This window comes from Erithacus rubecula (assembly GCF_903797595.1).
Source record: "Erithacus rubecula genome assembly, chromosome: 3".
NCBI lineage: Eukaryota > Metazoa > Chordata > Aves > Passeriformes > Muscicapidae > Erithacus > Erithacus rubecula.
Window position 1 is genome coordinate 87,833,002 of NC_136689.1, and position 17,641 is coordinate 87,850,642.

The 17,641-nt window shown below is 37.6% G+C and overlaps 1 protein-coding gene across 1 annotated transcript in view; it reads left to right on the forward strand.

Annotated features, from left to right (window-relative positions):
* Window positions 1-17,641, forward strand: part of GABBR2 (gamma-aminobutyric acid type B receptor subunit 2) — a 446,541-nt gene that overhangs the window by 82,434 nt on the left and 346,466 nt on the right. The window contains exon 2 of the mRNA XM_079301095.1: window positions 17,498-17,635. Within this exon, the coding sequence (XP_079157221.1) occupies window positions 17,498-17,635 (138 nt within the window). The remainder of the gene's footprint in view (window positions 1-17,497; window positions 17,636-17,641) is intronic.

Consider the following 17,641-nt stretch of genomic DNA (forward strand, 5'->3'; position numbering starts at 1 on the left):
TCACAGATGTAGTTTCTCAGGGGATATTTCCTGCATGTACATCTGCAGCAGTAGCATGAATAGCTTCTACTTATTTAGATGTCTCAGGTTGTACCCTTTGAAGAGGGATGGCAGTAGTCACTGTGAAAACAGGATAAAGAATTGATGAAGTGCCAAGAATTTTGGGTTAGATACAGGTCTGAGCTTGGAATCACGTATTAGGGGAGCTGGGATACACAGGAGACTGGAGGATACAGGAAAGCATATAGAAACTGTATGGGCAGAGATTTATGTCTGTTACTCTTTATCAGAAAATATTATGATTATACTTTTTTCAGTTGAGCTCTGTAAGCCTAGCCCTGGGGAAAGTGTATGCAGAAGGCAGGGATGGAGAAAAATTTTCAATAGAGTGTGAAGGAGGATTGGAGTGAAAGTAATTGGGATGTCTCAGGGCAGAAGTGGTGTTAGGGTTAAGGAATACTAGGGAAAGAGATGGGAACATTACATGATAGTACATTCTTGCACACACAACTGACATCTGCTATTTCCCTTCCTATTTTAAACAGATGGTAGGAAATCAAAATAATTTTTATTTGATTACTTAAAGGGAGTTATTCAAATGAGATTTGTCCTTAAAGGGCTCACAATCACAATTTGGATGAAGAACATTTTAGCACAGATTCACTCAGTGACACTTTTGTCTGCCAGGATTGCTTCAGCATCTTTTATCTAATTTTACCATCTCTCTGTTCCTAACCATCTTGTTATCTCCAACCTAAGTCTTCCCAACACTATTTTCACAGATCTAATAATGTATGATACTTATCTAAAAGACAAGATCCTAAGAATGAAATGGGAATTGCATTTAAGTCTCATCTCCTAATTAGCAGTAATTCCAGTGTGAAACACTGTGCACCCCAGAGCTGAGGAGACATGGGGATCCAGGGTCTGATGCCACAGGATGCAGTGTATGCTGGCAGCTTCTGGGGCTGGTCCCAGTTCAAGGAGCACTCTTGAGAAAAGTGATGAATGGATATTAGGAATGTCTATTCTAAATAACATCCCACTTTTCTGCTCTGTTTACCAAGATTAGCAGATGCCTTCTTTCCAGGAATATAGCCTAGACAATCTGGTGTTTTCTAGGAGAAGCTGTAATTACAATAAGTTATAAATACCTTACATCATTATACCATTACAATATTGAAATTATTACGAGGAATATTACCATCACAGCTTCCCCTGAGCTTTCATAAACTCTGACTTGCCAGGAATTATTCTGGGACCTTGGCAAAAGGTGATACATCCTGTGTTTGTGGGTTAATAAATATCGTCATAGCATTTTTCCTCAGCCATTGGAAGTTACTGGGTGAACATAAGTATGTAAAAATGAAAGGTGATATCACTTGCTTGATTAAATGACATTTTTAAAAAAGGTTTTAGACAAGTTGCAATTCATCTAGTTAGAAAAATTGTGGCAAAACAGAGTGATATTAGTACAAGGAAAACAATTGTCTACCTATCCACAGTGATCTGTAAATACTCCTCTTTATAGTGACTGAGAACAAAGCATGATGGAAATGTAGTTTAAAAAAAAAAAAAAAAAAAGGTTTAAAATAGAATCTTGCATGAGAGCCAGAGAGCACGCAGTTGTTATATGAAGATTAATGATGTTGTTCTTTTTCAATAATTTTATATATATATATTCCTGTTGTTGTCTTAAGTAAATGCTAGTCAAAATAATTTTTTGCTTTCCCAATGCAAGGTGATTCTTATTGGAGACGGAAAGATGTGATACAAACCTTAGGCTCAAAAGTTTTGTCTGCAGACCTTCATTCCAAAAACGGAGTGAAGACCCTGTATTTTCAGTGCTCATGGGTACTTCTTGATAAAAAGACCTTGTCAAATCAATGCAGGAATGTTGGGTTGGTGAGAATTAGTGCTGCATCGGAGACTGCTGTGAATGGACATGGTGTTGTGAGGCTGATTTTGCCTTTCTTGCTTTGCTTCAGCTCCTGTGGTAACTTAGTATTCAAATATCACAATTAATTTTGCTTGAAAAGGACCTCTGGGGACCTCATGCACCACATGCTCCATCACCCTTTTGATGTTTCTCCTTGGTTTCTCTCCTGTTTATCAGAATTTCCTCTGTATCCAAAGGCTCAAAAATGAGCAGGCTGCTTGAAATGCAGCTTTGACAGTGATGACTAAAAGGGAATAGTCTGTCCCAGGAAACTGAGCAGTCTGCAGTCACTACTGCACAGCCCCACTGGGGACACACATTCTAATTCTTGCTCCCCAGGCTCCCCCTTCCCTGTCTCAGGGTGCTGCTTGGCCTGAACTGCTGCACGGGGCTCTCTGCTCCTACATGAGACTTTGGATTTGCCTTGATGAAATTCATGAGGGTGCTGTTAACACACTCCTTTGGCTTGTCAGTGAAGGGCAGCACAGCCCTCCATGCAAACATGAGTTTGACTTGGCTGAGCTCAGGTAAATGAGCACAGAACTCAGTTTGCTGTTCCAGCAGCTTTCCTGAAGCAGAAAGCTGTGTCCTTTGGGGATCTGGGCAAGGGAAATCTTGGCCTCTGTCCTGTTCCATTTAGCCCCACAGTTTCTGGGGTTGCCATGATGTTCTCTTTAGCTCATTCAGCTTCTGCATTTTTTTCTGTGTTTTGCAAGAAGTTCCTGAATTATTAATGTAACCAGTTGAAGTTTTCCAATCTAATATTACCCATTTTGCTCACTTCATATAGAATTAATCAATTACTCTAAAGGAGGGGTTTATGTTTGTACATCACCAAACTCTTTTGTTCAGAAATCAGTGGAATCAAGGAGTTAAGTGCCTTTAGATTCAAGCCTAAAAGGGTAGGTGTGACAAACACTTGCTGGCAGGAGTTGGACTCAACATAACAAGAGGGTTAGCTGACTTTGACCTTTGTGTTTACAGCATTAGCTGATAACTAGAGCTTCTTGTGTTTCTTCTCAGCTTGAGGTAGTCCAATCTTGCCACTCAACAGAGGTTGTTGTTTTTTTTAACTGCCAGGCTCAAGATAGACAGGGCAAAGAACACTTCTGTTTTCTTGTTAAAGGTGTCCTGAAACTATTTGAGTTAAATTAGAAGTGTTCCCCTGTCTACATCATCAAGTGGAAAAAAATAAAGGTATATTCTTCTCAGGTCCTTGATGTTTTGGTGGCTTGTAGTAAAAAGAAAAGAATCATCCCATGAAAAAGAAATATTTTGCTTTAAGCAGAAGAAATAATTTTGAAGATTTAACTATAAATATTTTCTTAAGCTTGAAATCACAGAGTGAGCAATGTTAATAGGAATGCTTACAGAAACTCTGTGAGGTTTTAAATGGGATTTATTTCAAAATGGATGGCAATTGAATTATTTATAACAGATCAAAGCTGTGACAAAATCACTTCTGATTTATCATTTCTAAATAGAAAGTGGTGCTATTTGCATTGTGCCTCTTTTAATGCAGATTTTTTTGTTGTTTTTTTTAGAGGTTGCTTTTATGATGCACTAAACTTCATATCAACCTGATTTATATAGGTCTTACATAGCTTAGTCATATTGCTTTACGTATTTTTGATTAAATGGCATTTAGAATCATAGCATCCTATTTCCTGGACATTAAGAATTTGTAATTAAGAACTAACCCAATATTAAATGGACATGAGAAGGTACAGGAGCTAATGCTGCTAAATGTTTTTGAAAAGGCCAAGCTAGACTGTCAAATGACATTTCAAGGTGCATGTGCATATTTATCAGCAATGATAAATCTGGATTAGAAGATAAAAATCCTTTCTACTCAGTGAGGAATACAGGGCTGACCAATATAAGTTGCTCCTAATACACCTGGTGGAACTAATGCACAAACAAGTTGAAAACCCATTAAAACAAGACTATGAAGAGTTTCTTCAACTGTCAGGAACTAGTCAAAAGAAGAACTAGAATTTTGTTAGTACAAGCTAATCTGTTTTCCAAGTGTTGGGGCACAGAGCAGGAGTATGCAGCACTCAGAAATTGATTGTCAGTAGGCTGTGTACCCAATATTAAGTGCTGAAAAGCCTTTGGTTTGTTGATTTGAACATTAAAATGCAAACTTGGGAAACAATTTCTCTGAGTAACACTGCAAATAACTCTTGTAGTCTAATTTTCCTAAATTTGTTTTCTATTGTGATCTCAATTAATTAATTACGTTCATTTTCCCCCTCATGTTTATGGTTGAACACACACTGTTCATAGTTTATGAATAAAGGAAATTCACAGAAATGGTTGCAATACAATGGAGAAAGCGGTGGGCAAATTTTCTGTCTTCCTTCCAGTAATGTTATCATAATTAATTTAAAGCATGAGGAGCTCTGAAATCTGGAGGTGTACTTGTTTTGTCATATCTGCATATCTGTAGAAATATTCTGAGCTTAAAGAAGTCAATAAGCCTTTGTGGTTAGGAGGGGAGACATATGACACTTCCCCCCCTTCCAACTCTGTCATGTTTGCATGCTAACACATCACATGCCACCCAAATCCATGTTAATATTTGTGATTCATTCAAATCCCTCCTTTTCTTTGCTGTGGGTGTGAGTCTCCTATCTTCCAACTCCTACAGTAGCTTAAACTACATTTTGAACACATTAGAAGAGGGTACTCACACAGTCTTCCATCAGTTTGCATATAGCAGTGTAAGTAGGAGGCAGAGGAAGAAATTATCCCTTTTTTTTTCTTTTTTCTTTTTTTTTCCCCCATTGATTTTACTGTTTCTAGGGAATACAGGCCCCACTGCAGCTGAGGAATGGGCTGTTCCATGTTTTCATGAACTGTCACCTGAGATGTTATTTTGTCACCATGTCCTTCTCAGCTTAGCAAGTTGACATGTGCTCCCAGCTCCATTTGCTGGAGTGGATTTGTTTTGGCTTTATTAGTTTGTGGTGAGGGTTTTGTTGTTGTTTGTTTGCTCATGGAGTTCTTTTTTTAAGGTTAGTACATGGAACTCTGCTGGCAAACTGTCCTGTTCTTGAGGCTGAGATATGGGGTGTTTGAAAAGAGCATTTCCTTTTAACTGCTGTGTTGTCCTTCACCCTCAAAGGAGAGCAGTCAAATCAGAGTTGCAGGAAGATCTGTGGCAGCCAGGGAGGCTCTTGTTCTCCCTCTGTCCTTGCCTCTGCATGCACATGCTGGCATAAACATGCACATCTACATCCTGCTTTGACAGAGTGCAAAAGATGAACTCATCCATTCCAATGTGAGGTCGGCAGACATACTCAAACAACTGTAAATATAAATAGTAAGTTGTCAACTTGCTTTACCTGAATTGGGAACCACTTGCATAAACTTTTCTAATTGGGCTGTGGAAAGGTGACAGCCAGGTGACATGTTTCTGACCACAACCTAGGTAAAGAATGCCCCTTCTTGTCTTTACTGTGTCATCTGGTCTGTCTGGAGTGCTTCTGCTTTCATTTCATCAAAGATTTGAAATCCTACTTTTGCTAGTATACATTCTCACTATTGGTTTTGAACTAGATTTTGTGCTTCCCTCCTACACCAACAGCTGCCAATTTTTATGCAGTTTCCAGCAGCCAACAGAAAACCTTTTTAGGTCTCTTTTTCTGCACTACTACTTTTTACTGGAAGACTTAATGACAGAAACTCCTTTCTTCCCCTTGAGACGTTCTGAGTGTCATATCAAGTAAGACATTTGAAATCTCCTGAGGTATCCATAGCTCTGGTTCATTTTGAGAATGGTTTCCTTGGACAAGGTCATTGTCAATTTAATATTTCACCTGGTCAGGACTTGCACATTTTCCTTCAGATTGTCTCCTAAGAATTTTTAAGATGATTTTAACTCATTCACACTACTTCTTCTAACTATATGATGCCAGAGTAAAAAATGAAAACAGATCCAGAGCTGTACAAAGTACTTTTCTTCACTTGACAGTATAGTGTCAGCCATGCTTAACAGAATGATTAGAATCATTCTATTAGCATTTTATACCATTTCAGCCTGTTAAGATTCTGGGTGACAGTCAGTACATGTTTGGCAAAAGAATGTCAAGAATCTGCACCATTCCCTGTACAAGCTTAAAGCAATTTATCTCTGTTGGAGTACATGGTATAAGAGGAAGAAAGCTGTCTAGAGGAACTTGATATTTGCATGATTTTTTAATTTATTTTTTATCTCTGGACAGCTTAGGACTGAATGAGCCTGACAAAACTGTGGAGATTTTAAGGTAAGGTTATCTTCATAAGCAGATGGAAAACCTTACACATTTCTCTATCCAGTTACTGAACTAGTAAGTGAATTTTCTAGTATGATGATTCAGGGAGTTTAGTCATTCACAGTTTATTAGAGTTTAGTCAAGCCATTTTTAGTGGTGTTTAGGCAAGTTTAAAAAGTCAATTTATACAGACATGAATTCTATTCATGCATATGAGCTTTGCTTGTGGGGTAGCAGTGCCTAGCAGAGCATTACATGCCCAAGTAATAGCAGCAGTCAGGGAGGTTTCAAATATAACCAGTGTGAAGGCAACTGGGCAGATGACAATGGATTTGGTGGTTTGGAACTTCTTTGTGGTGTGTCAGTGAGATTTCTGTGGAATTTGGTAAACAGTCAGCAGGAATTTCAGTGAGACATCTGAGGGAGGTCATGTTGGGGTTTGTTATGGAGGAGGATGGTGTGCACAGAGACAAAAACAGTTCTTGGGCTCCTACATTCATCCTGGGTGGCAAGCTGGCAAGGACCTGAGGAACAAATTTTGTTGTGGGTGTGTCACATGTATGTAATACATTTAAGAAACTAAACAAAGAGAATTAAGGTGACCTAATTACGCTAAAATGGGCAGGCTAGCAGACCTTAACCTCTGGTATGGGCTTTGTTCTCAGTTTCCAGACTTGCACTGAATATATTTTGCTTTTAAACATCTGGGTTTGAGCTGTGCTCTCTGTGGGCATGTCACCTTCACTCAGCTCTATTTCACTTTTATGTCACACGGCCTTTTTTGGGGGGAGAGAATAAGCAGCAAACCCCCAAGGGTCAATACTTAAAGGTGAGTAATACCCTGCTCTTGGCAAGTTTAATTAAGATTTTCTGTAAGAGCTGTAAGAAAAAGAAAGAGCACTGCTCAGTCTGCTTGTAGAAATCCTGTACTATGCTGCTGAATGTGAGTGGTGAGGATTTATTTGCCAGTCTGCTACACTTTCTTGATCTAGCAAAGGAGCAGCTGTTTGTTAATCATGTTCCAATTTTCAATGTGGAGGCAGTATGTTGCTTTTATAGCTTTAAAGCTATTGAAATGGAGTGTTCATGCATGAGTGTGGCAGGACCACATATCAGAGAGACCCACCACTTCAAGTTTGAAGTGGTCCCTAATCTCTACCAGTTATTCCCCTGGAATATAAAACTCAGATCAAGGAGAGACTTTAGATAGGGAAAAAACAAATAAAGTTTGCCTTGAATAATACCTGTAACAGCCTTGCCTACAGAGCTAATGAAATTGGAAAACTTCTGGAACAGGTTTCCATTCCAGTATCTTTGCATACTTCCAGGGCTGATCCTTTTATTTCCTTTGCCTCTCAAGATCAACTTTGAGTCAACTCCCCACTGCAGATAAATCTGTGGCACTTCAGGTTTTGTTAGTGATGTTCCCAACTGAAACAGGGATTTTGGGGAGTTTTCCATACCTGCTGACTGTGAAGCATTGTGCCTACTCACAGGCTGAATGTCATCCCATATGAGTAGCTGCTGAAACAAAAGTTTATTCTTTCCATGTTGTCTCTTTTGCCAGGTATTAAGAGGGGAAAAGAACATGATGCTACCTGTGCTGATATGTACTCTATCCATTTCCAGCCTAAGACTTCTATGGAATTGTGAATTATTGTAGTCTCATGCTATGTTAATTCATGCCAAATTAAAGCATACCATGAATTTAATTTGGCTTTTATGGGCTAACTTAATGGTAGTTTATCCAAAGGATCACACATTATTCCTCGTTAGATGAATTAGCTTAGCAGAGTTTCATTTGCTATGAACAAAGTTCAACTCTTTTACATCACAGAAAGATTTTAATTAAAAATCATGGACTTGTGATGGAGGCTATTATACCAGATTTTCTTGACCTTTGAGTAAAAAAAATAATTTTTTGCTATTCTTAATTCATTACACCCTTTCTAATCTCTTACTTTGTCAGCTGTATTTTAATTCTGATATTTGTCTTTCTGCTTTGTGTTTCTGAAGTTCTTGTTGGGGAATTAAAAATAAATATCAAAAAACCAAAGAACAGAAAACCCCAAACCAAACAAACAAAAATTTCCCCAAACCAACCAAGCAACCAACAACAACAACAAAAAAAACAAATAGAAAATCAAAACAAAACTCCAAAAACCAAAACAAACCCCAAAACCAATGAACTGAAAAAAAAAAAAATCTTTCAAAACATATTACTTCAGAAAAGTCATGCTGGGAGCTACGTGGACCACTAAGTGCTCTTGATGTTGAATATCATCCTCTAAAATGCCAGATGCTTTCGGACCTTTTATTAAAATTCAGATATATTCTCAAGGATGCTACAGACATCCTTGTGGTAGCTTAAGAGATTGTCTCACATTTTCCAGGTAAATGACTTTCAGAAGTTATAAGAACAATTCTGAAGGACCTTGGAGTCGTCTGTGCCCCTTGTCATCCTTGGTGAATGTTTATTTAGAAATTTCTGTGGCTGTGAGCACTGAGACATGAGCCCTGTTGCCATATGACAGAGGCACACAGGGGAGACTTTATTTCGACATGACCCTTAACCAGAAGGATGCTGAAGAGTTTTGTTGAGTTTTTTTCCCCCATATCTCTTCACCCTCTGAATAATATATTAATTTAATGTCAGAATAGTATCAAGAAAGATTTCTTTCTTTTTTTTTTCCCTGTACCCTTACCCCTTTTATAAAAATAATGGCTTTTCCATCAGTAAATAGGTCATGGTAAAGAAAAAATTCATATAGCAGACTTCCCTTACCACTGCTTCTTGCTGAGAGTCAAGTGATTTTTCAAAATATGTTTGCACTCCTAACTTGGTTTTTGTTGCAGCTTATTACTGCAGAGAGAGGGGTGCCAGGCATTCTATCACATATATCACTGGTACTTTACATGTTTTGCTCTAGGGCACCTCTATTTTCTTCCACCTACAAGAACTTCTTGATTTTTATTTATGAATTTGTATTTTTCTCCTTTTTTGTTTTCTTATTTCAGGCCTTTCTTTTATTTACTGTGAAGAGCACTGCTACAGTTAAAAGGAGTTACACATTTTTAGTATGTAACAATTTTCAGTGTACTGAAAAGACACACTAAGAGCTCAGAGCTGATATTCTTCCCTGCATGAGGTGATTTTCCTATTCCCAAAATTACCTGGGGGGGAAAAACCCCAATCCTATTAAAACTGAGCACATAGTCAGTAGCAAACATACGGAGAAAGGAGAAGACTGGTAAAACTATACATTTAAAGAGAGTTTCAGAAAACTTATTTACAAAACATAAAATGAAGCATGATTTCTTATTTTTGATTGTGTGAAAAGTCATATCTTTTGTACACCCTAGATCTGGAAAACAAAATCCAGTGTCATATTTAAATGACATATCTTTTCACTTTCTTTTCTGAAGCCTTCCCTGTATTCTGAAAAGCACAGAGGAAGGAATGAAAGGAAATCTAGCAGAAATATTTCAACAGAATGTGACTATGAAAACACATGCTATTTATGGCAGCGTAATGATAAATAATAAATGGTAATAAGAAAGGGAATTTTTAAAAAAAGAGACAAATACAATTGAAGAATTGATATTAGTGACTTTGTGTTGAACCTGCCAGTATTGTCCCCTTAGTTCTCCATTTTATACTTGAGCAGCAAATGGCAAGTACCTTGTAAATCTACTACAGCATATATCTGAGAGACAACAAAATAATCAGTAGAGTGATAATGATCTTGGGGTTCAAGTGTCTGAAACAGTTAACACATTTGAGGTTGCTTAAATACAAAAACATGACTGATTTCATAGGGACATTTAAAAATATTTTGATATAAATAAAGTCTGAAGGTATTTTCCTTAATTACTGAAAAATTATTATTTTTTTTTAATTAGAAACCATTGTAATGTTGACCTTCTTGGTAAAAATTGAAATAGCTGGAGAAAGTCAAGCCATCTTATTCTCAAAACCAGAATATATTATTTGTTTTCTAAATGTGTTATTTTACTTCCAGTGGAAGTAAATTCCACTGGAATTTTATGCTATTCCATAATTCCACTTATTTGCATAAAACATAATGGCAAAAGAGTAATACAGGTTCCCTTGGGAGGAAGAAATAAGCAAGGTGTCCCTGTTAATGCTGAATTTTCAAAAATATCTGATAGGCCAGAAAAAACCAATACAGTACCAAGACTTAGTTTTGTGTTTTATATATTTATGCCATAAAGAAGTGAACATCCACAAACATCTTTAAGGTTACTTGTAAAAAATTCTAATTCAAGAGGATAATTTTTTTGGGAAGGTGCATCCATTTCAGTTAATGCTTTTCAATTAAAAAACATCTACAAAACTTTCCTGTGTAATATTTTATTAGATTGATGCAGAAGTAAGTAAAATAAAATGGACTGTATGTTATGGGTGAGCCAATACAGTATTGATGTTATGTTAGAAAGTGTCCAGGAATATTTGAATTAGCACTAATTTGATTCAGGGAAGATGACAGGTCCAGCAGCAGAACAATCCAACAAAACTCAGTGACTTATACTGTGGTGTCTGACTAATTGTTCGTTTTGCACAATAGGATTTCTCTAAGGCCCAAATGTTAGCTTTTGATTAGAAATTCACAAGAAGACATTAAGGTTTTGAATTCCTGTTCAACTTCTTACAGACATCCTGGCCAGTGTTATCTTAATTATAAAATCCATTGCTGTGTAGTCCTCGAGCAACTCCTGCACAGGATTAGGGATACAGACAGAAAAACAAAAGGAAAATTATAGAGTGGATCTGTGCTTCATGGACCTCCATGGGCTGCAGGGGGTCAGCCTGTGCTGCCACAGGCTGTAGCACCTGGAGCATCTCCTGCCCCTCCTTCCTCACTCACCTTGGTGCTGGCAGGGCTGTTGCTTTCACTTTTTTTTTTTCCTTGTTCCTCCTTCACAGCTGCTATGCAGTGGTTTTTTGGTTTGGTTTGTTGTTGGTTTTTGTTTTGTTTTGTTGAGTTTATTTTTCCTGTTAATAAACATGTTATCACAGAGTTTCATCAGCAACACTGATGGGCTCAGATTTGGGCAGTGGGAAGTTTTGGAGCCAGCCAGAACTGGTTGTCAGTCCTAGATAGGGACAACTCCACTTGTCTTCTCACAGAATTCACCCCTGCTGCTCCTCTGCTACCAAAACCTTGCCACATCAACCCAATAGTTCCATTATTAAAAGGTAATGATCTTCATATCACAAATACAAAAAATGTTTCTTGATGATCTTCTGATCTTGTGTGTGTGTTAGTTGCACAAAGCTTTACCTTTGAGGAAAGACTTCACCTTTCAAGCTGAATGCAAGTTTACTCTGAATAGAAGCAGTCAAATTGATCTCTGCTACTACTGCATATTTAATCAGGGTGGAAACATAGAGTCAGTTTTGATTACAGAGGATTTATCTATTTGCTACATTCCAATTCCATTTAATATTGGAGTTCTCATTCAGTGTAAATGTTATATACTCTAAGAAATAGTAACGAGACGGAAAATATAAGTCATGTAATAAAAAAAGAGTATTATTGGAAAAAGTAAATATACTTCTCTTATAAGGAGAGACAGGAAATCTTTGTTTATATTGCTTGGTGGACTTGATTCCAAACAGTGAACTGAATAAAAAGAAAATGTCATTGAGCAAGAGGCTGAGCCTTCACAAGGTGTTTAGACAGGTTCTTAGGAAATGAGGGGACAGAGGAGTGAGTGGTCCCCCTTTGCTTTGGGATCAGTGATTAGAGAGGCTGGTGACACCTAAGGCAGAATATAAGCTGCTAAATGAGATACCAAGCATCAGCATCAGATAAAGAAGTTGCTATATAAAGTCTAGAAGTATGTCAAGAGGTATCAAGGTAAGAGAGTTAATTTACTGGGAAATATTTCACTGACTAGATTAAGTCCTCCTCTTCTGTGTCCAGTCCTTCTAAAGCAAAACCAAATAAGATTGCTAGATATGATTGCATATTTTAATTAAATTAAATTATGATAGAGAAATCACATACAGAAAGGCCCTCAGTTTAGGATGAGTTAACTCCAGTTTTAAGACAGAGAAGTTTAGTGTACTTGCTGGAAAGTATTGTTTTTGCTTTTCAAATACAGAATATAGGAATGAATGTCTGTAGCAGTTCAGGCCAGACTTGATGCAAGTACTTGGCGTTCTCAGTTGATCAGCAGGAAGGGGAGGATTTTAGTCTGGCTTCCCTAGAATGGCATCATGGCCACCAAAAATTGGTGATTAGATGTTTCCTGAGATTATTGCCATGTCTCCGTTAAGAAGTTTTGAATTGTTTTTTGGGTTTTTTTTTTGATCTATGAACTAGTCCAATTTAATTTCATGTATTTGTGAACATTTAGCATTCATGACATCCCCTGGCAAGGCATCTTACACCTACTTTGCACAGTGTGAAGCATTCTAGAGCAATTGAAAGGTAGTGCTTTTTCTTTCAATGGATAATTATGTTGTCACCAGATGCTGTGGTTGTCAAAGTGGAGGTTCCAAGAGCAGTCGTACAAATTTATGGAAAGAAAATCCAGCTACAGCAGTTAAATGCTAAAATATAATTGCTGGCTTTTAAAGTACCTAGATTGGAGATAGTTGAAAACAGAAAGAAACTCAGGGGAAGTATGCCCTGCCCATATAAAGCAGTCAGAGTTTGCTAACTTGATTGACATTTTTTGTAGCTCCAAGCAGTTGTCTATGTGTTCTTCACTGAATTGTTTGTATTTATTGATGGCTTTAAAGACGTCAATGAAAATTAAATTAAAGTGATTGTTGATGTTCCTCATCTCTTAGCTCCATTTGAGTTGATGTTAACACAGAGCTAGTTTCCAAGCAAGATTTTGCAGAGGATAGGAACCTTTGTTCTCTCTATCCAAAGAAGTCTCTTCATATATTTATCAGCATTTAGGGCAGAGTGCTGCTGAAAGCTCTGATATCACTCAATAAAGTTGGTTAGTTTGTTATGCAGATGACAGCTGTTTGTTAGTCCCTCTTTTCATAAAGGCTCTCTAACATCAATTGTCAGTAGCTCAATAGACACCAAAATAGTTCCTCATGTTTACTTTTACTCAGAAAAGTATAGTTGTGCCAGAATGCAGCTTGCTGAGAAAAAGTTCAGCACAGCTGAACAGCTAGGAATCTAAACATAATCACACATGTGACCAGTGTATCCATCCCTACAATGCTCATTGCTGTGCAACTCTAACAAGATCTGTTAAATTGCAAGTATCTGCTGTTGTGATAGTCCTGTAATTGCTCAAACCTGTCAGTGTTACGAAGTTGGCAAAATTATTGATTGTATGAGAGCCATATGAATTTCTGTTCTGTGCACCAAGGACCTGCAGTATGTTATGGTTATGGCCATGAGGATTCCAGTGTCTCTTTCACTGTCTGCCAGACAGCCTTCCTGGCAGCCAGCAACCCTCGCAGGTCAGTCCTGCTGCTTCTCCTGATTCAGTGCTGTGTGGCCTTCCCATGGCACATCCTTTCTCTCAGCTGCAGAGAACATTTGGGTAGGTTGGAATCTCTCCTGTGTATTCAGCTGCTGTGCTGCTCTCTCCAGAAATGTTCTTGTCCACCCCTTACACCTCAGGCAGCTCTTCCTCCGTGAGTATTTGGATCCTTTTCTCAGTGGAGGATTAGAGTTTTTATTTTTCAGCCTCTCCTCTGAAGAGGATTCAGGAAGGTTAATACTTCAATCCACAAATTCCTTTGACTCGTCTCCTATGCAGCAGTTCATCTGGCTATTTTTCTTAATTAAAATAGGTGGTTCTGTGCACTCTGTCAGATGCTAGCTGTGATATTAAGCTGTCTTTGTCACAGCAAGAGGCAGGTCACTTTGCAGCCTTTGCTTAGTGATTTGGTTGTATTCTTCCTTGTGAATTTCCCAGGTAATCTGTATCAAGTCAGTGTGTTAAGAGATACACTTAATGTAATTATTTCATTAATATGTATGTTTGCTATTTATATTTTGCTTATTGCTGGCTTTTGGCTGAGACTAAGCATAGCAATTAATGTGTTTGGGGTAGGTAGTTCTCAGCCCCTTCTGAAGAAAATTGTGATAAGTGACATATCACATATATTCGAAATTCTAGTTTAGGTAAATGTATTGCAGCCATGGTCAGTGTTTTAATGTGCAGTCAAGTTCAGGGCCACAGCAGAGCTGCCTGGTTTTATGCATGGGTTGAAGGTGAGCTGCAGTTCAGCTCAGTGAAGTAGACATGTTGATGACAATTCAGGCAAAATATCAAAACTTGGTAGCAAAAGCAGTGTTGGCTCCTTCAGATTATATTTTTCATGATACAAGTTTCTGACTTTTTATGAGGGATTATTTCTCCTTCATTGCTGTCAGTCATACTACAATTAGTAAGACAGCTGCTTGTCATCCGCATGTGGCCAGGACTTTCTAGTCTTTGCTTTTTAATGTGGATTTTGGTTCTTCTGTAGTCTTCTGGTGTCCTGTAAATAGATTACTGCAAAGAGTTTTTCCTGCACCTATCTGGAGTCACTTGGAGACAACAATTCAGGAAGTAGTTTGGTGGTGATATGATGGTGGTTGTTGTCTTTCAACAGCACTGCCTTTTTTTATGGTTACACATGTAGGCTTTGGAAATTGAAGACCATGGGCAGCAGTGGTGTCCACCTGGGATTTCTAAAAAACTCCAGTTGTTTGCAGGGTTTCAGGAGCTCTCTAATACATTTGTCAGACTAGAGGCAGGAAGAAACCTTTTCTCCTGCTTGTCTGTCTGGCTTGGTAGGGCTATTATTTTTATCTGAATGTTTATTTTTTAATGCTTGTGACAGACTGTTCTGTTGCTTGCAGGGAAGAATGTTATACACAGTGTATGTTGTGAAATGTGACATTAAACAAATGTGAAAGTCTGCTTTCTCCCATCTTTCTCATTTTTCCTTTCATTTCTGTCCAGTTGTGGCCAGCCACAGTACTAAGTTCTTGTTCTTTATCTCTGAGATTTACTTTAAGACTATTGGGACAGTTTTGCTCAAGGAATAGGCACAGTCTACTCTAATTATTCATGGTGGGTTAGAAAGAGAGAGAGCTGAGACTGGTCAGGAGGAAAGTACAAAGGTGAAAACATGGTAGACTTTTAACTGGATCACATGGAAGAGAAGCCCAGGTGTTACTGTAGGTACTTTTGATTGATCAGTAATATATCTTGGCAACATGATATCTCTCTCACTTTGGGAGAGATGAACAAACATTTTGGCATACCTTCCCAAGAGAATATTGAAAAAGGGTTGTTGTCATGTTAGTATATTCATAACCATGAACAATCAAATAAGAAAGAAAGAAAGAAAGACCTTATACCAGTTCTGGCCCTCCCAGAAAGCTGACCTACTGCAACCCATAATTTCTTAAGTTTACTGCAATGAGAAACATTTTGCAGGCAAATAGTAATTAAAAATGCATCAGTTTTTTGTGATGTAAGGGTGGGTTTTAGTGTGGATTTTAATTCAGATAACATGACATAAGTCTTTATAATTTATTCATAAGTTTTCATGTACATGGCCCTTCACAGGCTGCAACTTTGGACAGTTATTTTACTATTAACATAACTTTTATTTCATATATGGCTTGTCTTCTTCTCAAACTGCCACTTAGTGATACATTTTAAATGTGATCTAATAAAAAAAAAAAGAAAAATAACTGGTTTTAGGTTGGTATGAAAACTAGTTCAGCAATCTCTTCTGCTGCAGCTTCCTATGATAAGGTGGATGAGGGAAAAGACTTGGCTAAATGTCAATTAAGTGCAGATGCCTACAGCTCTAGTGTCCTTGTCTGCTTATAAATTCAAGAAGTATCTGAGCCTTCTGGTTGCACTTGGAATAAAGTGGTCTTTAAGTAGGGAATGAAGGAGTAAGAATAGAGAATTCTGCTTCTTCCATTGATCATCGTCTTAATTCCCCCACAATGTGAGCTTGTCACCAGCACATTAAACTGACAGGGGAGCCTCTGCTGTACTGAGTGGTTTGGGGTTTTTTTTTTTCTGCATTAAAAAGGAAAGCATTGGGCTATATTATGCAATTTAAGACAGTCTATGCATTAAATATCTGCATGCTTTTGAATAAGTGGGAGTAATAATTCTATTCTTGAAGATAGAATGCAAATATAATAATTTTTCTTTTAGCATATTAATTCAGTAAGGAGATTAATATAAGCTTCCAAACTTCTTAGTCAAAATCTTTATTCTCTCTGCAGAATGCAATACAATTACTACTTGGATGCTGATAGTAAATGAACTGTTTTATTGAATAGTCGTATTGAAATATTGGAGGCTGCTGTGTGATTGTTCTTATAAAGAGTACATTCAAGGAAGACTTTGTAGAGGAGGCAAAAGAGAGCAGAAGACTTCTGTTTCAGAAAGAGAAAGGGGTGGCCATTAGTTGAGCAGTGGCAGCCACTATTACAGTCTGTTGGTACTTCTGACTTCCAGTTTGGCTTGGAATCAAATTCTTACCTTCAGGCACATAATTTATTAATACTCTGTTGCAATCTAAGGAATTAGGGTTATTAGGAATGATTAATACTACTTTATTCAAAGACTGATATATCTTTTGCAATACTGGCTGGCGTGAGCCTTTTTTTCTTAATTTTGAGTTCTGGTCTCAGTCTGCAGTAAAATTCTTTACACCTGAAATAATGATCAAACTAATTATCAGGGAAGCCAAGAACAGGTCAGAAGGAGACCTCAGAATTTCATCTAGCCCAGCCTTCCCAGCCACTCAAAGCTGTGTCAGCTGTGAGAGCAGAACAATTAATTCTTAGCACTTCAAAAGAATATTTTATTATCTTTTGAAAGTTTTATGTTATCCTTCTAAATTACAGTCTCTCTGCAATATATTTTTGCACAGAATACTGAGGTTGGATTTTAAGTTGAAGTAGAAGCTCCTTAGGAGTCATCCTTAGAAACAGAACTTTTTTCACAGAGACCATCAGCATGTCAAACTTCCCTTCAACTATGGAAGCCCTGCTGACAATCTGGTGTTACATTCCAAATTTTGCTTTGGGAAATGGTAGCTCTAAATGTAGAGAATATTTTGATCAAGCATTTGTTACTGGACTTTTTAGTTATTTGTCAAATGGCAGTACTGAATCCAGAAGAGAGTGCTCTAATTTTTCATGTTTAGATCTTATGTTTATGTCTATGGAGCTCCTAATTTTCTTCCATGCCTAACTGCTTAACAGTTTATTTCTTAGTCAATTAATTTGTGACACTGAATATTGTCTCTCTCTTTTCTTTTTTTCAGTGTGACAATGCAAAAGGACTCAAAGCCTTCTACGATGCAATAAAATATGGACCTAATCATCTGATGGTTTTTGGTGGTGTTTGTGCAACAGTTACTTCTATCATTGCTGAATCTCTAAAGGGATGGAATTTGGTTCAGGTAAGG